The sequence below is a fragment of the Bombus huntii genome, chromosome 13 (genome assembly GCF_024542735.1).
Source record: "Bombus huntii isolate Logan2020A chromosome 13, iyBomHunt1.1, whole genome shotgun sequence".
Lineage (NCBI taxonomy): Eukaryota > Metazoa > Arthropoda > Insecta > Hymenoptera > Apidae > Bombus > Bombus huntii.
Window position 1 is genome coordinate 11,033,726 of NC_066250.1, and position 21,735 is coordinate 11,055,460.

At 38.5% G+C, this 21,735-nt stretch overlaps 1 protein-coding gene across 4 annotated transcripts in view; it reads right to left on the minus strand.

Moving 5' to 3' along the window:
- Window positions 1-3,038: 3,038 nt before the first annotated feature.
- LOC126872663 (retinol dehydrogenase 12-like) overlaps window positions 3,039-21,735 on the minus strand; it is a 29,206-nt gene continuing 10,509 nt past the window's right edge. Inside the window, exons 3-7 of one of the 4 annotated variants that reach the window (XM_050632785.1) lie at window positions 20,142-20,446; window positions 18,191-18,310; window positions 15,787-15,997; window positions 3,572-3,765; window positions 3,039-3,500 (exon numbers count right to left, since the gene is read on the minus strand). In XM_050632785.1, the coding sequence (XP_050488742.1) occupies window positions 3,612-3,765; window positions 15,787-15,997; window positions 18,191-18,310; window positions 20,142-20,446 (790 nt within the window). In that variant the 3' untranslated portion in view covers window positions 3,039-3,500; window positions 3,572-3,611. Of the gene's footprint in view, window positions 3,501-3,571; window positions 3,766-7,924; window positions 8,258-10,237; window positions 10,531-15,786; window positions 16,001-18,190; window positions 18,311-20,141; window positions 20,447-21,735 lie in introns of those variants that run through there. The other 3 variants (XM_050632784.1, XM_050632788.1, XM_050632787.1) reach the window with 3 other exon arrangements.

Sequence of the window (21,735 nt, forward strand, 5' to 3'; positions counted from 1 at the left end):
CTGCGTAGGACGACCGCCATCAGGATCATCAGGGGCGGAAAAGGGAAGGGAAGGGGAAGGGGGGAAATCTTAGGGGCTTGGACTCGGGCGGGGTCTCCTCCCCCGCCTGGAAGGCGGTCCGAAACGTTCAGGGGAAGCTAGGAATATTCGGTGAGTACCTGCAGAAAATTGGAAAAAAGGAGACGAACACTTGTCACCATTACGGAGAGGACCTTTGTCCGGCGTGGGAGGCTCCCGGCAGTGTCCTGCGACTACCGATTGGCGAGAGTTTGAACTCCTCGTCAGCCGTGGAAGCGATGTTGGGCGGGTAATAGGAGTTCCTATTGCGAGGAAATAATGCTCGCAAAGGAGCGGGAAAAGCAGGAGAAGGCGAGAACTTCTTGCTCTTACAGTGTTCCGAAGGGCGTTGCGTCGCCCTAAATGGTCATGGCGTTCGTCATGCCGAGGAGGTTATGGAATCTCCTCTCACTTGCACGACGGCCCAGCGGGTAGCGTTGAGAGGTGTGGTCCCTCTCAATGTTCAAACTAGACCAGAAGAATGGCTCTCTCAGAATGGGAGAAAACGCGGGAGTGCTCCGGCAGCAATTGGGAAGAGGTCCCGGGGCACTCCTGTTAAGCGTTAGATAGGCCACCGTGGAGTTTTAATCGGTAAGTCTGATATTACCCCGCTACTCTTCTGAGAAGCGGCGGGATATCTATGAGAATTTCTCCACGTTTAAAAGAAAAAAGCTTAGCTCGTGAAGAAGACCATAGTATTCAGACACGTAAACAAGCCCGCGCGATATTTTGCAAAAGAAATGGTAGGTTGAGCAATAAACCTTCTTACTCATGGAAATCTATAAAAGCACATCAAAAACCGCCCTCTGAAATTTCCGGGTAGAGAGAATTAATGTTTCCTCTTGCGTTACGTAAAATGTTTAAGACATAATGTGTGCGATTTCAGGAGAAGAATGCAGTGCAAAGTATCTAGCATTTTGTGCTCGGAGAATTATTAATAATTTTATTGAATAGGATTGTAGCGAACCGTTATTGAGGAGCCTAATACTCGAGTGAGCTGGAAAATATCAAGCGCCCAAGTACTATTATATTTACTTTATTTATATGTCGGAGATGAAAGAACACCGGAGTCTAACAAAGGTATGGAGTAATTCTATAGCTCTCCTTAAAAGAAATATTTGTGGCGGCACGCGACAGTAAACATTCCAACGGTTTCTGTCCCGTGGCTCGCCACACGCAGACCCTATTCTTCGAGTAAGATGATTGCCAGATGTCGATGCGTCTCCGGAGTACATGTTCAGCTAGCCTGAGGGCCCGTCATAAATCTTAGAATTTAGTTGACTAAAGTCCTTCAAACAAACAATCTTTGTCCCAGCTACGGGAAGATAGGAGAGAACGAACGGCGTCTCCCTCGAGGGCAACTAGCATCTTTTTCTAACCACCGATATGGAGATTGACCAATTAGCAGCAACGCCAATTTCCCTTACTTTCCGAACGAAGGCTTTTCTCGACAAATCCCATGATCTCGCGTCCTTAGACACACCCCGTGATAGTTTCCCTCTGCGGCATCATCGGAACGGGAAAGGCATTCTCTCTCGCGATCTCATCGACGAAAAGAGTAACCCCTTACGACCCGTGAATATTGCGCATCCGATTTAGATTTTGTGAGCACGTTCATCTATCATCCCGTCGACCTCGGATTCGTTATTGAACCTAAGATCATTGTCATTAGTTCCTCGAGTATCTAATTGCCACGGTTACTTGTCCGGTTCTATGATAATCGTATTTGCACTAGTCGATGTCTTCTCTATTGCATAACGACAACGTGTAACCCAAACGAAGATTCGTTTCACGCCCCTAACCCTAATTCTAATGTAAACCCGACATATATTTACTGTATAATAGATATAAATTGATTGATATTTACTACTTATTTACTTAATCGGGGTACCTTCTCTCTTCGCAACATTCAAAAGAAGGAACAGATTTCTGTATCCCGAGTGGCCACGGAAAAAGGCAACAAAAAAGATCTGAAGAATGTCACCACCATTCATGATGCACGTTTGCTTCTTTCAGTCATATAAATTGTATCTTTGTCAGTGGTTCTCATGATCTATTCATCATAAACGTATCTGTTTCGACCATTCGCGGAGAGACACGATCGCGAGGAAGCACGCCAACGGGAGTCGTAAATTCCCGTTACAATTAGATAATCGACGCCACGAAATGATCGATCCCCTATTTCGTTTAGGATAATAGAGGTGGTTTAATTGAATATGACACTGATATAACAAGTTATAAATCACAGTTTATTCCAACAACTTTGTAGAGAAGATAGTTACGCTGGTGCGTATGTATAAGATAAGTGAGTGACTGATCTACGGGTGTAAACCCGGTTAAAAGATGTTGACTGTTTGAAAGATGGAAAATCAGTGAAGTTCGGTGACGATGCTACGCGGAGGAAAGCTAAGGATGGGTGTGTCTAGCGCACGGGACCATCGGATTTGTTGGTGACGATTTTGGCTAAGAGAGTAAGGGAAATAGGCTTCGTTGTTAATTGGTTATTTGCTATGGTCGTGGGTGGGGAAGGATGCTAACCGCCCTCGAGATAAAGTTGCTAGTGGGAGGCTTTATACGTGAGAAAAGGCAACTTTCCCGTGTCAACCCGTGGTGGACAATAAACTTTAGGAAACAATTCAGCGAAAGAATATCTGTTCGGTTTGAAGGACCCCGACTAGGAAATTCCTGAGATTTATGGAGGGTACTTGAGACTATTGAGGGTACGCGGTAAGGATCCGAAGACATCTGGCTGCCATCTTGCCCGCGATGTGTGGCCTGGTTTAGGTAGAGTGTTGCCCGACGCAACAGTATCTATCCCAAAGATCATTTTATGATCATGTTATGGGACATGTTTGGATGCGTTTTAATTTCACCTTTTTAATGATAAACAAAAAAAGGTCATTCCGTTAAAAAAAAAAAACGTTACTGTGAGTAAAATATCAGAGAATATGACCTTCAGAAAAGGAGAGAATAAGATATACTTAAATTTAAAAAATTATTGCATTTAATCAATTTTGAATATTAGTCCTTGTTCTTGAATTTTGTACAAACTTATTAGAGGTGAGAAAATAACATATCTCAATGCGTACTAAAGAAAATTAGTAATTAAAGCGAAACTATTTTAGTGTCAATATAATTGTTATTTTAAGAAACATAAAATGTAACATCTTACACAATTCGTAACAGTCCATGTATACCCGTAACTAACGATAGACGTGCGATTAAAATACTCAAAAGAAAGAGTAAATCGTAATGTCAATTATAACTTGAGACATATTTATAAACGTACTTCGTTCCTTACTTCTTGTCTTTTACACTACATGTAACACATTTCAACCATAAATTAAGCGACCTCACGATATGAATGTTGTAATCGAAAACATTCCAATCATATGATACTATTAATATTCCGACTTGATCTTCAGAATCTGGTCTTTAAATATCTGAAATTATTTTACATAAATCGAATCAATGTTAATGTTCATGAAATAGTTAAATAATTTCTGTAAATTACCTTCGTTTTTTGTATGAATGTTCTTTATATAAACATATTCTTATTGTTCAACTTCTTCACCACTGATTGTTTTTACTAGTTCTTGAAACCCTACTTCCGATGGCAAACCGAGCAATTCACAACTACGTTTCCACAATCGGCTTGCTAATTCAGCGTTACAAGCCTTTGACGAGGGTCTTGCTGTTCTGCAGTTGCTAAAAGATAAACATATATTGTAGAATTAAATCAAAATTTTCAAAGGAAGGCAATGTCCTCTCAGAAATTCAAATTACCATAATAGAGAACTAAATAAGAATTCTGTAATTAGAAACTTCTTATAAGCCTATTTTTACGCTATTATACAATTTTGGCATGGGTTCCGTCTGGAACACATAAAAGAACTACGTTTTTTTTATTACTTATTTATTTAAATTTTACAATTTGTCCAGTAGGACATTTGGTAAAATGTTATAGCGGTATACTAATATAACATGTGGGTGGCTACCCCCAGTGGGGTACCATCATCGTCTTTGTTAGGTTATGTCCTTGTAAGATCTGTTGGGTATTTCCTTTTTAATCTTCATTTTATGCTTGATGTGTCGACCGTTTCCGCTGCCAGTCGGTTTGGGTGCGTTGCTATTCTTTCTCCGTGCCTTCTTGCACTTTTGTTAATCTCCTCCTTGACCGTTGGTATTCCCAGGTCTTACTGAATGTCCCCGTTCCTGACGTACCATGGCGCGTTTACTATTGTTCTGAGTATTTTCGATTGCGTTGCCTCTATTTTGGTTATATGGCTCATTGCTGCTGTTCCCATAGTGCTATTCCGTACGTCCAGATTGGTTTTATGACCATTTTATATATTTTTAGTTTGTTTTCTATGCTTAGTTTGGATTTTCGACTTGTTAGCCAGTACATTTGTCTCCTTGCCATCTGTATTTTGTCTATTGTTGCTTTAATATGCTGTTTCCATGTGAGTCGTGAATCTAAGTGGAGTCCTAGGTATTTGACTTGCCTTGTTTGTATTATGCGTGTGCCGTTTAGTACAATGTTTGGTGGTTTCCGTTTTCGCAGTGTGAATGTAATGTGTTTGCATTTATCGGGGTTTGCTTTAATTTGTTTTGCTTGAAGCCACTTTTCTATTTTTGTGATATGTTCTTGTAGTAATGTAACTGCTGTTGCAGGGTTAGTATGCCTGACTAGTACAGCTGTGTCATCCGCGAATGTCAGTATTTTGCTATTGTTAGTTGTTGGTATGTTGGCCGTGTATAATGTGTATAAAATTGGTCCTAGGACGCTTCCTTGCGGAACTCCTGCCTTGATTTCTTTAGCTTCCGAGTGTGTGCTTTTGATTTTTACTATGAAGCTTCTGCTGCTTAGGTATGATTTCATTAGTTGGTATATCTGCCCCGGGAACTGTTTCCTGATTGATTGTAGTAGGCTAGTGTGGTTTATTTTATCGAATGCTTTTTCAATGTCCATAAAGAGTGCCGTGCAGTATTGTTTCCAGCGCCTGTAGGATTTCATTGACGAGTCTGTGCGTTTGTTCTATTGTGGGGTGTTTGTTTCTGAATCCGAATTGGTGATCCGGTATTAGTTGATTCTTCTCTATTATGGGTTTTATCTGATCGTAAATTATTTTCTCTAGTATCTTAGAGAACACCGGAAGTAGTGAGATTGGTCGGTAGGGTTTGGTTTCGTGTGGGTCCTTGCCTGGTTTGGGTATCATTATGATTTGTGCCAGTTTTCAAGTTTTTGGAAAGTATTGTATTCTTAGTATTGCGTTAACTATTATTGTGATTTGTCTTATCGCTTTTGGCGGAAGGTTTTTCAAGATTTTGCTGTTAATTAGGTCGATTCCTGGTGCTTTATTATTTTTTGTTCTCTCAATTATGTTTCTGATTTCTTGTGCTGTTGCTTTGGGTATGGTGTAGTGATTGTCAGTTGGTGTACTAGTAGTTAGCGCATCCTCGTCCGTATGACTATTGTGGTTGCTGTTGTTGATGTTATGTGGGGTGAATGTGTTGCATAGGTGGTTGGAAAATTCTTCAGCTTGCTCTTCGTTGCTTCTTGCCCATGTGTTATCTGCTCTTCTGATTGCTGGTACCATTTTTATTGTCTTCTTTATTTTTTTTTTTTTTTTTTTTTTTTTGTAGCTTTCCATAGGGAGTAGTTGTAGTTCTCGTGTGCAGATAGTGACTCGATGAACTTTGTGAACTCGTTGTTGTTGTGCTCTTTTATTTTGTTTTTTATTCCTTTTGCGAGTTTGTTTAGGTGTTTTTTGGCGAGTTTTTTGTTCTCTTTTGTTCTATGTTTTTGCCATTTTGCTTTCGTTTTTCTTTTTTCTCCAATTTTTTCGAGGATGTCTAGTGGAACTGTTTTTGTTTGTCTGTTGGTTGTTTCCGGTATAGTGGTTGCCCTTGCTGCTTCTTGGATAGTTTCTGTGAATATTGTTACTGCTTGATCGATGTGTTCAGGTGTTTTCAGTGGGATGTTGCAGCTGATTTTGCTCTCTATTATTTCTTTGAATATTTGCCATTTGGTGGTTTTATTGCACAGCTTCTCTGTGCTGCTGTAAAGTATTGGTTTGTTTCTGTATGTAATTATTATGGGCGTATGGTCGGAGGTAAGCTCGAGGCTGGGTGCTGTGTTTAGTTTATTTGCGTTTAGTCCCTTTGTAACTGCAAAGTCTAGCAGGTCAGGTATTTTGCTCAGGTCTGTCGGCCAGTATGTCTGTCGGACTTCCTGTGGATAATATATTGAGGTTATTATTTCTAATGTATTTCTCCAAGGTTCTGCCTCGAGGTGTGGTGATTCTTGATCCCCATAGTGTGTGCTTATATAGTCTCCCGCTGCAATATACTTGTCACCTAAGTGTCGAAAGTACTCTTCCCACATTTGCGATGTAATTTTGTGTCGCGGCGGTACGTATACTGTACGGTAACGGTGGTTGCTTGTATATGTTCCTTACTGGCCTGGCTGTGTAGGTGATGTTTAATGTCGTTTTTTATTACTACTGCCGTCCCGCCGTGTGCTTTCCCTGAGGGATGCTTCCTGTCGTATATGGTGTAGTGCGGTATTTTTATATAGCTTTTTATTGTGAGGTGTGTTTCTGAAACGAGTAGTATATCGATGTTATTGCAATACAGGAATGTTTTAGTTTCTAGGGCTCTTTCTCGTAGGCCGTTAGAGTTCCAGGCTGCTATTTTAAGCATGTCTATTTTTATTTTTTGCTCGTCATGTTAGTAAGTAATTGTAACATGACTGTTATCTGCTGTGTTTGCTGTCTGAGGAGTTCGTTTTGTTCGCTTATCATTTTTGTGAGTATTTCGGTGTTTTTTATGGGATGTTTTATTAACTCTTTGATTTCTGTAGCGTCGTTGCTGTGGTTGTTCTGTTCTTGATTGTCTAAGGGTGACGACCGGTTGACTACTTGCGCGTAGCTTCGGTTTCTAACGGTGTTGGTGTTAGTGTGGTTATTGTTCATTACATGCTGTGTATTTGGTGTTGACATAGATTCTGTGTTGTCCTGTTGCGTGTGGGAATTGTTGTGTGCCCTGTTTCGAATCGGCGGGAAAAATTTGCTTTGTAGTTGTTTTCTGACTACGCAGCCTTTGTAGCTGGCTGGGTGATTTCCACCGCAATTGTAACATTGTACGTCATTTATTTTTCCCGTGTGTGGGCAGTTCACTGTTAGGTGCTTTCCTGCGCACTTGACACACGCCGGGTTTCTGTTGCAGTAGTTTTTTGTGTGTCCATATTGTTGACACCGTATGCATTGTGGTATGTCTTTTTTATGTCTGGGTGGCTCGACTGTGATTATTGTGTTTGAGATTTTTTTAATTTCAAATATTTCGTTGTTGTTACTTTTCGGTTCTAGCTCTATTAGGAATAGCGGTAGTGGTCGCTTAGTGTCAAATCTGGTTATATTGTTGATCGTTCTTACCTGGTGTCCGATCTTGGCCAGTTCCTCGCATATTTTCTTTGTATTTGTTTTAGGGTGATTACTGCTTTGTAGCTCTTGTCGGATTTGGGTTGGTAAGTGTGATACCCAGCGTTTTTTTTTCTTTAGCGCTTTAGTTACTTTTCTGTAGGTTTCTGGGGTATTAGTTTGTACTTTTACCTGGTCCAGTTTGAGCTGTTTGATAGTGTAGTTTTCTTTTCCTGCCGTGCTGTTTAGCAGATCAATGAGGGGGTCTATTATTTTTGCGTCTATGTAGATTGGTGGTGGCTTGGGTGTGTGTGTTCTTGGTTTTTCTGTAGGGTCTGTGTCCATCTCTTCTATCAGTGAGCTGAAGGAGTTTTGTGTGGGAATTTCCTGTAGCCATTGTTGTCTTTCTGTTTCTGTGGTCATCCTATCATTTGTGTTTGTGTTTATTTTTCTTTTTTTGCTGGGAGTTACAGTCTTCCAGCTTTCGTTATGTTGTGGTAGATCCTTGTTGGTATTGCTCTTTACGTCGTCTTCTTGTATTATTTCCATTTCTATTTCTTTTGTATTTGAGCAGTCCTGTACTTCTCTTGTTGTTTTAATTGGGCTCTGTTGGTCTACTGCCCTGTTTATAATGTATGTTTCTCCTTTGTTTAGTATTCTTATTGATGGTACTTTTTCCATCCTTGATTGGTTCTGTTACTCTACTCTTGTCGCACAATGTCGGAGGAACTATGTTTTACGTCCGCATAGCTCGACTGCTCGGGCAGAACTGGAAAGAACTATGTGGACTCTTTGTCGGTAATACGACGATCGTGAAGAAAGATATTTCTGAGTTGGAATATTAAATGATTAAGAAGGTAATATACAAATTAGAATTTGGAATTTTAATTTGTTCCGCACTCAACGTCAACTCAAGGACGTGTAATAAACTCGGTATTTCCGACGAATAATTTGGAATGAAAGGGAAGAAAAACTGAAAGACTATTGAGAAACGTTAAGTTGGTATGATAGTTAGTTCCTACAAGCTAAGTTGTTACGACTTCTAACAACGCTCTTTTGTCTTAGGAGTCGACCACGTGTTAATTATCTAAATGTATCCGGTGTGTTCAGGCGTTTTGTACGAGGTGGTGAAATATAGAAAGTAAAACTCAGTCCGTGTGAATCTATTAAATGTCAACCCCAAACCTATATTTAATAACAAAGACATGATAGAAGAGGCATGTGGCGAGGGAAGCGGGGGCAGATAGAGAAGAAAGACAAGAATGATGATGTGATATGGAATATGGCGGGCCAAGAGAGTAAATGAGAAGAGGTATGGAGACGGAGATGAAGGATTTCGACCTGGTAGGGCTCATGGAGACACAAGTAGAGGAGCAAGACTGGCCAACATAAATAATAAACTACCAGCAAGATCCAAGTAGTGTATTTCGACTGTAAGGGAGAACAGGAGGGAAGGACATAGTCCTGACGACGCGATAGCACTTGAAAGAAACAGAAAATATGGAATATTGAGGAATAGGAAGGTTCAGCAAGAAAATCTGAAGAGTGGTGACGGTGTACAGCCGGAAAACGGAAGAAACAATAAAAACGATGGAGGAAGGCATAGAGGAGAAAGAGGAAGAATCGCTGCTAATAGGAAGAGACTTCAATGCGAGAGTGGGAAAGAAAGAAATGCAAATAGGATGAAAGAAAAGCAAAGGACAAGTCTCAACAAAAAGCCTGAATAGTAGACTACGTGATAGCAGATGAGAAAGCAAGCGAACAAAGGAGTACGGATGGACTCGAATCACGTACAGTTAGGGGGAGCAATAAAAGGAACAGAGAAGCAGGAGAGATAAAGGAGGGAAATCAAAAGGAGTGACTAGTCGGAGAAAGGGGTAGAGTTTTACCACAGAGGGAAGAGAAAAGAGACAGAATCAGGGAGTCAATAAGGAAAGCAACATGGAAGTAAAGAAAGAGAGAGTTAAGATAGGAACTGGGGAAGTTTCGAAGCGGAAAGATTAACAGAAGAGTTTACAAGCAAGAGAAACGAATATAGAAACTGGAAATATAGGAAAGTGGAAAGGAAAAAGAAGGGAGTAAGCGGACAAGAACAGGAGGCTGAAGGAGTCAAAGGCATATTTCGCTGCTGGGAGTATGGGAGAGGACAAAGTAGGAAATGAAAAGTATAACGAAAGAAGTGATCAGGACACTCGGAGAGTCCAAGAGAGCAGAGGCATAGACAAAATTTATTTTATTTATTTATTAAAATTTACAATCAATTCTCGCATTGAGAATTTTTAGTAATTTTTTCTGGTGTGGTGCAGTGACATGGCTAATTATTTATAATAAGTTAATACTTATTATAGATAAGTATAATTTATAAGTAAGTGTTGTAAATAAGAAAATATTCCTTAATTTAAATAATTAATTGAATCTAGCGATTAGGTCTAGCGGGTAGTGCCCCTTCAGCCTGCGGATCTGGTCCGACGTATCAAGTAGTCCAGTAATTAGGGGGTTTCGGTGTTTGTTGACTCCTTTGCTATATCTGCTGCTATATTTTGCTATTTCCTCTTTGACTGTTGGTATCTAGAGGTCGCGACGTATTAGTTCGTTGGAGACATACCAGGGTGCATTTATAATGGATCTTAGCGTTTTCGATTGGAAGCGTTGAAGTATTTCAATGTTGGAATTACTTGCTGTTCCCCATAGTTGGATTCCGTAGGTCCAGACAGGTTTTATTACGATCTTTTATTGGTAATTTTATTGTCCTTTAGTCCATTGTTTGTCCTTTAGTTGCTTCGTTTTATCTGAGATGCGTTTTTTCCAAGTTAGTCTCCTGTCCAGGGTTATGCCCAGGTATCTGACTGAGTCCATGCAAGGAATTGTTGTATTGTTGATGGTGACCTGGGGGCAAGTTTGTCTTCAGAGCGCGAAGGTTACATATGAGGATTTTTTTCACTAATTTTGAAGCCACATTTATGAAACCACTTTTCCATGGAGTCGAGACTTCGCTGGAGAGTGGATGAGGCTATTACCGGGTCTGCGTGAGTAGCTAATAGCGCTGTGTCGTCTGCAAATGTTGCTATTGTTATCTCTGTTGATATAGGTAAATCGGCAGTGTAGGTGGATGACAGCAGTGGTCCGAGGACACTAACTTGGGGTATGCCAGATTCTATTGGGGATGTTGTGGAAGTGGCGTCTAGACATTTAACCATGAATTGTATATTGGTTAGGTAGGACCTTAGGATGGAGTAGTAGGTGTGTGGTACGATCTTTTTAAGCTTGTAAAGTAATCCTTCATGCCATACTTTGTCAAATGCCTGTTGGATGTCTAGGAAAACCGCTGAGCAAAATTTTTTCTTTTCGAGGGTTTGGCTGATCGTATGAGTTATGCGATGGATTTGCTCTACTGTTGAATGTTGTTTTCGGAAGCCGAATTGGTGATCTGCGAGTGTTTTCAGGTCCTCTAGGAGTGGAAGGAGTCGATTCGTGAGTATCTTCTCGAATAGTTTAGACAGGGTAGGTAAAAGACTGATTGGGCGATAGGAGCTAGTTTCATATATCGGTTTTCCGGGTTTAGGGATGAGGGTAATCAGTGAGATTTACCAGGCCTTGGGAAAGTATTCAAGGCGAAGAATAGCGTTAAAAATCGATGTGATGAGTGCTATCCCTTTTACGGGAAGTTCCTTGATTGCTTTATTGCCTATTAGGTCGTGCCCTGCTGCTTTCTTGGAATTTAGGCGACTGATTGATTCTATAATCTCTGCAGAAGTGAAGGGTTCAATAGGAGGAGACATTTCGAAGGGAGAGTGCAGGTATTCAGTAACGTCCGCGGCAGCTTTGGAGGAATGGGGTTTGAATACTTTAGACAAGTATTTAGCAAACAAGTTGGCTTTTTCTATAGAGCTACGCGCCCATCCACCTTGCGGATGGCGGATAGGTGGGATTATTTGTGGGGGGCGTGTGAGTTTCCTGGACGCCTTCCATAGCGAGTAGTTGGAGTCGGCTGTGGGGGATAAACTGGCGAGATATTTTTGGAAACAGTCGTTTTTGTAATTTTTTATGGTTTTGGATAGCTTCCCAGTTGCGTTGTTTAGTTTGCGTTTGTCATCCGGTGTTCTATGGGTCTGCCATACTCTTCTTAGTCTACGTTTCTCTGGTATTTTTTTTAATATGTATTGGGGATATTCTTGTTTGCTGATGGACGTCTTTGTCGGTGTGGAGAGGCGGATGGCGTTTATTATGCTCGTGTTTAAGTATTCCGTGGCTGCTTCAATTTCTTCCTTAGTTTTTAGTGAGGTTAGGTCTGAAGTTGAGTGAGTAAAGACTTCTCTAAAGAGCTGCCAGTTGGTGAGTTGGTTATGAATAAAGCCATTAGGTGTGTTCTCGATAATTGTTGAACTGACTGTTGCTGTCAAGGGGGAATGATCAGAAGAGAGATCAGCCGAAGAGTTGATTTGGACGTATCTTGGCGAGATATTTTTAGTTATGAAAAAGTCAAGTAGGTCAGGTATTTTGTTAGTGTCAGTGGGCCAGTGTGTAGGTTCGTATGTGGCGAAGTAGTTGAGATTGTTGGTTATTATGCTGTTTAAGAGATTCTTGCCTCTTACTGTGACCAGTCTGCTGCCCCATTGGGTATGTTTGGCGTTATAGTCTCCTCCAGCTATGAATCTATTGCCCAGGGTGTTCAGGAAGTTATCAAAGTCTTCTTTGGCGATGGAGTGTCTGGGAGGGCAGTATACTGCTGAAGTTGTGATTGTACTATGGCAGTCTTCTATTGCTACGTTTGTTGCTTGGAGATAGTCTTTCTGGAATGATGGAAGTTCGTAGTACTTAATGTTGGATTTGATTATGATTCCGGTGCCGCCGTGGGCCTTTCCGCTGGGGTGTTGGGTATGGTAGAATGTATAACCATTTATTTTCTGATAGTTTTTGTCGGTCAAGTGGGTTTCCGATACGAGCATTACGTCGATTTGCTACTGTTTTGGGAAGAGTTCTAGTTCAAATTTGTGTTGCGCTAGACCGTTGGCATTCCAAAGAGCTATGCGTCTTGGTTTTATTTTGCGTCGGGGCGTATTAATTTATCCGTGATGAGTGTTAGTAGAGATAGCAAATTATTTATTTGCTCTGATTGTTTTTCTATTAGCTTTTCAAGTCTAGAGACGTTGTCTGTGTTTAGTGAATTGGGGACACTATTTTGAGAATGGTCCCCATGGCTATTCGGATTATTTTGGTTTCCTTGTACTGCTTGGGCATAGGAGATTGAAGTAGTAGTGAATTTAGGGGGACTGGGTATTTGATTGGTTGTCTCTTTGGCTCTGAGTTTAGGATACTTATTTGTATATAAGGTTTTGTAAGCTGAGCAGCCTTCGTAGTTAGCAGGATGGTCACCTTGACATAGGATGCACTTCGCTGAGGTTTCCGGTGATTTAGTGCACTGGTCAGTGGGGTGTGTACCTGCACATTTGACGCAGCGGAAGGTATGGTTGCAGTATTTCTGCGCGTGAGCGTACCTTTGGCATCTTTTACATTGCACTATCTCTTTTTTAACAAGCGGTGGTTCGAACTTTACTATTGAGTTCATTAGACGACTGATGTTGTATATTTCCTTATTGTTAGGCTTTTGTTTTATGTCGATAAAAAATAAGGATAACGGGTCTTTCGAGACTCTATGCCTTATGTTACTAACGTTGATAACTTCGTGGCCGTGTTTTAAGAGTTCGAATTTTAGCTCGTCAATGTCTGCTGAGTGGTGGATGTTGCGTAGAACCACTCGAAAAGGTCTTTCGTGTTTGAGCTGGTGTGTATGAAAGTTGGCGTTGAAGGTCTTAAGTAGTTTGGTGAGTCTTCTACATGCATCAGGGTTTGTCGGCAGGATTTTTACTTTGTTATTGTTGGTTTTTAGGTTGTAATCCTCTTTGGAGATATCTCTCTCTGTGGACTGAATCATCGTTTGTATGTCGATGACATCATCAACATATATTGGTGGGGGAGGGGAATTTCTTTGGGTGTGTTGGTTTGCTGGTGGGTCTGCAATTTCCATGGAGTCGTTTGTGGATTCCAGTATGGCGTATCTGTTGTATGTGGTTACTTGGTTTGTTGACTGTTCGTTCTGGGTGACGTTTGTGTTTATTTTTGATGCTTCTATTTTTCGCTTTTTAGAGTTTTTGACGTCATTAGTACGGGGGGATCTGTTACACTTTTGCCACGGAGGAGGTAGCGCGGAGCAATTGTGGATTTGCTCAGGAGAGGCTGGTCGTGATTCCTGGGCCATCATCGAGCTAGTTAATTCAAGTTGAATAACTAGTCGAGAGGCTATGAGGCTAGAATTCGGGTAGAGGTTAGGAGCGTAGGAATTTTTCTCTAAAAGATAAGAAACACTTGGTTGTGTTCACTTTCGACGGATGGGCGACACGTGTTGTTTTATGAACTTCACGGAGCACTAGACACACGTCTGCACGCTACGGCACTCAACAGCGAACTCCATAGACAAAATTGAGGACGAAGTCTGAAGACTCATGCCGAGAGAGATTTGAGAAGAATTCTGCAGAAAGTTGAACAGGATCTGGAAAGGGGGAGGGTTGCCGAAGGAATGGACCAACATAATTTACCCCACATACAAAAAGGAAAGAACGGAAGAAGCAGAGTAGCGTACATACACTCGTACATGTTTCATACAGCGTACGAAATATACGCAAACATCCTTAATGAAAAGCTGAAGAGAGAGATAGAGAGAAAGCTTAGAGGAGAGGGAACATCGTCCGAAGACGATGGACGCGATATACGTGATACATCGTGTAATTAACAGAGAAGAGAGCAGGACGAGAAGGGGGCTGTATGCATACTTTATAGATTTGAGGGTGGCTTTTAATTGGATTGGTAGAAGCAGATTGGAGGGGACGTTGGGATGCAAAGGTGCAAAGGAATTTGAGGCGAAAAGTAACGGCAATCTACCAGGAAACGACGATATGATGAAGACATGCTATTCAATGTATATCTGTTGAACATGGAGGAGGCTTTGAGAAAGAAAGGGGAGAAAGGGGTACATATAAGAAGGGAAAAGATGTGGCCATTAACCTACATGGATGATATACCGACGATGGCTAGAAGGAGTGACAAGTGTGTTCAGAAGACTGAGAAAGTACCTGGAGAAGAAAGGACTCGCAATGAACACAAGGAAAACGAAGATGATGCTATGTTGTTCGAGAGAAGAGGAAGGAAAAGGAAAAATATGAGAAGGAGCGAAACTGAACAGGAGAAAGGTTGAAGGAGGCTAAAGAAGTAAGAATTTGAGAGTCATATTGAAGAGGAGTTGCAAGATGTAAAGACACAAACGGACAGAGATAACAGGGCGACGATAGCAATAAAAAAGACGTAATACTGGAGAGACAGGCTATTTAAAGAATCATTCGATAGGAGATTGAGGATGTTCGAATCATCTAATGGAGAGTGTGCTAGTGTGCGGATTCGCAATTTGGATACATACGATAAAACGGGATTGGAAGGATAAAGAGAAAATATATTAAGGGTATGCTGGGATAGAGGAACGCCAAACTACATCCTGGTGGAGGAGACCAAGATTGAGAAGATCATGGACAAGGTACTAAAGAGGGCAGTCAGATATCAGGTATCAGATCTAGTGGAGAAATGTTTTTGGGAATTGGACAGAATGGGGAGAAGATGAGGGAAGAGGTGAGATAGAAAGAGAGGAAAAGACAGAGGGGTGAAGGTATAACTCCATATATAAGAAGATAAGGACAGAAAGCACGCCGCGTTATCTGAGAGAGAGAGGACAAAGAGGAAGGACAGATTCATTATTCGTGACAGCAAGATTCAGATGTGGAAATGAGAATAAGAATGTGGAATATGCATGGAAGTAGAAAGAGGCGATAGAATATCTGGCGGAGAGCTGCGGAGGCAGAAATATGAGGTGGTACGTAGAGGAGACTTTGTGGATAAAGCGGCAGCGGGCGGGGGGAAATCAAGAAGATTTTGAGAGAAAGGGAAGAAAGAAGAACCTTCTTCTTACCACCTGGTAAGAGCAGGAAACAGCGCCAAATAAAACAGTAAGATAAAATAGGTTAAGTTAGTTATAATGAGAACTAGAGAAGTAAGTAGTAAAGCGTTAAAGAAAAATATTATTGTCGTATTGGGTAAAGATTATGTAGGATTGTTGGGCTAATAGCTGAAAGCCATTTACAGCCGAAAAGCAAGGATTGAATAAATAATGAAAAAAATAAAATATGTATATGTGACAATATGAGTGTGAAGATATACGAAACCACATTATAAGGGCAAATGTCCTCCATATATCTAATTAACTTACTCATAATATAGACCACTTTCTTTTCCTGCATTTTCGTCTACAGCACAATATAAAGTCGTTTGAGCACCCTGTTCAGCAGTTTTCATGAAAGGCTGGATCAACCTTACAATTGATGTCATACCTCGGAAAAACGATGCATCCATATATCGACACAATTCTGTTTTCACTACTCCAGGATGTAAAGAATATACGTGTATGCCTTGAATTTCAGCTGCTGAAAATGCGTAAAAAGATACAGATATAAACACAACACAGTAATTATATGCGGACATTCAAAACTCAACAAAGCATGCACCAAATGGAATGCTCAGATGTTTAGGAATAACACTAAAGTTTAAACGACTCCGAACAAAGATAGCGACAATCTCACTAGGTGCGAAAATATTCTGTCGGATGGAGAGAGAAGTAGAAATAGGACACTGGACATCAGGAGTCAGCTAGGTTTCGATAACTAAAATTATTTCGTCCGGCAGTTCAACACTCGCACACAATAATCCTTTGTGTATCATGCGAATGGAGTGAGCATTCCAAAAGAGAATTTTTGCGAGCGTTACGGAGCGTCAAATGGTTACAGTATAGAAGGCCTGAAATTTATCAAATGTGGTACAACACTTGCACATTTTGCGTATAAGTGCGTTAGTCGTATCTAAAAGGATTTGAAGAGCCGCAAAAAAGCTTCGCACGCGCACGGCACCTTGTACCACCACCTTATACCAAACCCCACCAATCGCATAACGGTTCACATTCAAAAAAACTGGCTAAAATTGAATTTTTTTATTTCACATTTTTAATTTACAAATCGTATCCACTCTACCAAAGCATCTTCCACGGTATCATTAAAAGATTGTCATTCGAAATTAAAAAAATGTCAATACAATTTTTTAAATTCTTCATAATTTTTAAGGCCATCTGTTAGTCTGGACATTTCACGACATAAAACTCAATTAAACTACATTTTTAATAAATTTCGAACAAAAGATAATAAACAAGAGTGTTTGCATGAGTGGTACTGTTTAAGCGTTCCAATTTTCACAAACTGAAGAACAAAATGATCTGAAACTTAATGTTTCACAATTTTGAAATAAAATTAACAAACTAAAAGGTTCCAGTCGGAAATACAAATACGAAAACGTTTCCAAATTTGCAATTTTGTGTTTGTCTTTGCCCGACTCTGATGCAAATATAGGAAGATCTTTTTCTTTTTCAGTGAAAGAAATACAAACGAGAGGTCAGAACGAATTGAAGCCAAGAATGGTTATTGCATTAAACAGAATTCGATTAGATTTTAGAAATCTCAAAGCACGTTGTTATTACAACTAACTCAAAAACTAACGAAACGCTACAACTTTTCAAGAATAGTATGTACAAAAAGGAAACAAACCCGTAGGAACTCGTTCATATTCTTAAACTCCAAGAAATGGATGATAGTGATAATATCGACTGTTAAACTGCCTTTATATTTTATTTGTATTTTGCATTTTATTCATTTTCTATACTTTGTCAATATTCTACATTTCATTCGCATTTTGTATCTTTTTCGTATTCTGTATTTTTTTATTTGCATTCTATATTTTACATCTATAAAATTTTAGGAACGTTTAAAATATTTGTGCAATTATCTACATTAATAGCTTATGAATAAATGAAATTATTTACAATACACACAATAATTATATGAACAGATATCTCTCCTAACTAATAGTTTTGTGCTTTTATTCAAATTCATTTTATTAATTTTTTAAATAATTTTGTTGAAAGAATTTAATTTATATCAAATGATTTATTATTTATTTCGTTAAAAGAAAGTGTCGTGCAAATCTTATCACTGAAATACATTCGAGCATACGTATGACTGAGTTACAGACTATGATTAATCTTCAAACTGCGACCTACAACCTACGCTGTGTCACTCACGTAACGCAACGCAACGCACCGCGAGCGATGTGGCTGTAAAATGATAATGGGGCAAACTTGGCAGGGAAAGAATCGGGAATGCAAGTACATAATTTAGCGAAAGTCGAACATTTAAATTAATTTGAGGTGTGACCACTATCGTAATTACAATGAAAAAATGTTGACCTTGGAATTGAAGGTCTAGGTCAATTTTGCGGCTACACTTTACTTTGTAACTTTCCACCGATCCGAAGGTGTTGAATCATCTGCCAAAAGCATAACAAATATGTAACTTTTTACATTCTGTACATTCTACATATACCTTTACTAATTATTATTATCTCTATGCCTTTACAAACATAGTAACGTATATACAAATGTTCTCCTTCTTCGCTTCTCAATTACACATGAAATATTTATTTTAAAAACAATTGAACCAGTTCGTTTAGAGCGGAAATAATTAAAATTACTACACCATATAATTTTTTGAAAGCATAATTCTGCTACTTACCGATTAACTGTTTATTCAATTCTTTAGTAAATAAGATATTGGCCAGCTTACTTTGACAATAAGCTCTAACAGGTGAGTAAGAACGTTCCAAATTTAAATCCTCAAAATGTATATTACCACCTGTAACATGATATATGATGTAGTATGTATAGGAATAACTTATATAAATCAATAAGTTTCATATTTTAAGTTAAATACTATTAGAAGTAAGAACAAGACAGACTTTAATATAATACCTCACTCCTTCAATATAGATAACTATGCAAGTCTTTGTACAAACCTTTTCTATGTGTTTTATAGCTAAAAATGAAACGAAAATATCATATGAACATACAACTGCAAATATTTCATCAATCGTAATAAAAATATAAAATATAGGAAGAACCACAATGAATTTACTTTTAATATAATGGTATACAACAATAAATAAATAATTTACATATTTTATATTAATTTATTGAATTAGTTTGAATGATGGAGTTAAGTCGAGTGAATTATATTAAATAATAAATGGTTTTCCTGCATAAAAATTTGATAATATTATATTGTACCTGCGTTTTTATATTATTTTCGCATTTCGAAATTTCATACGCTTCTTTGCGATACAAAACTCATTTCAACAATTCCATTAGTTCGCTCTCAGAAGAAATGACTATGGAACCACAAATCCCAGCAACAACTAAAGCTGCTAAATCAACTCCTATCTATGTCGAAGCACAGGTAATAGAGTCAACCCCTAAATGATAACGCAGGAATTGACAGCCATAGCATAAAACAACTAAAAAACAGCCAATTCTTTGCTTTTCAATTTTTCTGAGAATCGGTGCTTTATCCTATTTGCTGACTTTAACAATCGAAAAAATGATGCTTTAATCGGTCTTCCTGAATTTGAAACGTTACTTGGATCAACCAATGAGATCCTAGCATCATCCCAACATGCAACAATATATCCAACTATTAACATTATTGCGAAAAGAGTGTTCCGTACACAGTGAGTTCCGTACCATTTAATTATGTTATAGGAGACTATCGGATAGATAACCATGTGTAATACATGCGGCATGGACTATGATACTTATTATCATACGAACGCTAAAAGAGACACGTGATATAATCACAATTGCATAGAGATAATTATTATCTACACCATCGGCTGGCTACAGAGCCAGCATGTGATGGTCAGACGTTTGAATCATCTCCACCAATAACCTCTGACAAACACGTGACAGAATATCCTCACATGACGAATCGATCCAGATGATGCTACAAACGATTCATTTTAACAATTTTATTATCAAGCACAACTTTACTTTAGGAAATGTTTATATAAACTCCAAAAGCATGCGCAGACCGACGAAGTTTGATACAGAAGAAGTCCACTCGGTTAGTTTAGGTTGCCGACATGTAACAATAAGTCTATTATTTTCACGACACTGACGAGGAAATCGAAGAGAAATCTTAGTAATTTCAACAAATTTACAAGTGATGACTTACCATGAATCAATTAGAGATATTATCAGCACTGTTTAATCAGTGATGTACAACTACATACCGAGCTAACAGCAATGGGTAAATACCTGAACCTGAACTTCATGCTTGAGACACGTGGCTAAAATCACTAACGACGAACCCACTTTAAATGACTGAATAAACGTAACATATTAAACTAATTGACGGCAAATAAATGTTTTATTTAATTTATTTAACTATGACTCGTGAATACGTGCCAGCACTTGGTTTAATACGAGTAAGATGTAAAACCACCAGCACGGAGTCGTTGGGGTAGTCTAATATGACAAGGTCGAAAAAACGAGTTCATAATAAGATGTATCAAGAATAATTTTAATAAAATTAAAAGATGTAATTATTACAAAAATTTTAGTCTCTCTCTCTCTCTCTCCTCTCTCTAGCTTTCAACTAATCATATACAGTTATTATTATTGCTACTTACCCAAATGTGCAGCTGATGAAACGTTAATTATTCTACAACCTGGTCCTGATTCTATTATTCTTGGTAACAGTAGAAGTGTTAAAAGAAAATGTGCCAAATGATTCACTTGAATATGAGTCTCGAAACCATTTTCAGTTTTTTCAAATGGATGCAAGAATACTCCTGCATTATTAATTAATATGTGGATGGCCGGTTCAGTTTTTAAAAGGTGCTGTGCACAGTTCTTAACGCTTGTTAAACTACTGAGATCCAACTGACAAATTACTAATTGTCCTGGTTTATCTTCAGGGTTTTTCTCATCGGCACTGAAATTTTATGTACCGTAAATCTTATAAAGTACATTGAACAGTAAATACAACAATACATACAAAAGAAAATTGAATTCTTCTCGAATTCCGCTATGAATTTTTAAACGGTGTAATAGCTTCAATAAATCAATATAATCAAATTAACGAATCCAATATAACAGTGTTTATGGAATGGAATAAAATAGTGACTCAGAAAATGTTTCCAATAGATAGATACAATGATAAACAATCTTAAAACGAACTGTGAATTTGTCTTTTAAAAATTATTATCCAAGTTCAAACTTAGTGCCTCTTGTGAAACAGTAAGCCATAAAAAATGGCTTCGGTCTAACATATATACATTTATAAAACATAGAAAAGATTGTGTGAAACAATATTAAATAGTTTTGAATAACATATCGCCTCATACAGAAATAATGTATTTTTAACAGAATCCTATGTTTCATATAACTGTTTCATATAACTCTAATTCCGATGAAATCTGATTGAATGGAAAGCTACGTGTTATTCCAACAAGAGTTAAGAAGAATTGCAAGGTTTGTTTTCAACGAAACAATCCCAGTGAAAGATATTAAACAACATATGACTGCAATACTTGCCCCGACAAGCCGAAAATACATCTTGACGATTGTTTTATAAAATACCATACAAAGCGACAATACAGAGCTTAATATTTAACGAATGTCCTTCTTTCAGATGTAAGGATACATAAAATATTAAAATATAATAGTTTCATACGTTAATTTGTATAATTTATATTAATTTGTATATGAAATCATTTTAAGTTGTAAGCTATAAGAGACTCACCAAGTTTTTTTTATTTATTTATTTAAATTTTACAATTTGTCCAGTAGGACATTAGTGGTATAATAATATAACATGTGGATGGTTACCCCCAGTGGGGTTCCATCTTCCAAGTTGTTTATTTTATTTCTATTGTGAGGTCTGCGAGATGCTTCTTATTCAATCTTCTTTCTATTATGGTTTTATTCGTTTCAGCAACCAGCTGGTTTGGGTGTATTACAAGTCTTTCTTTATACTTTTTTGCATATCTAGCGATTTCCTCTTTGACTGTTGGAATTTTTAAATCTTTTCGTAAGTCTTCATTTCTGACGTACCATGGAGCGTTAACTATTGTCCTTAAAATTTTTGCTTGCTCTGTTTCTATTTTATTTATGTGACTCATTGCTGCCGTCCTCCATAGTGGAACTCCGTATGTCCAGATTGGTTTGATTATTGTTTTGTATATATTTAGTTTATTCATTATGCTTAATTTGGATTTTCTA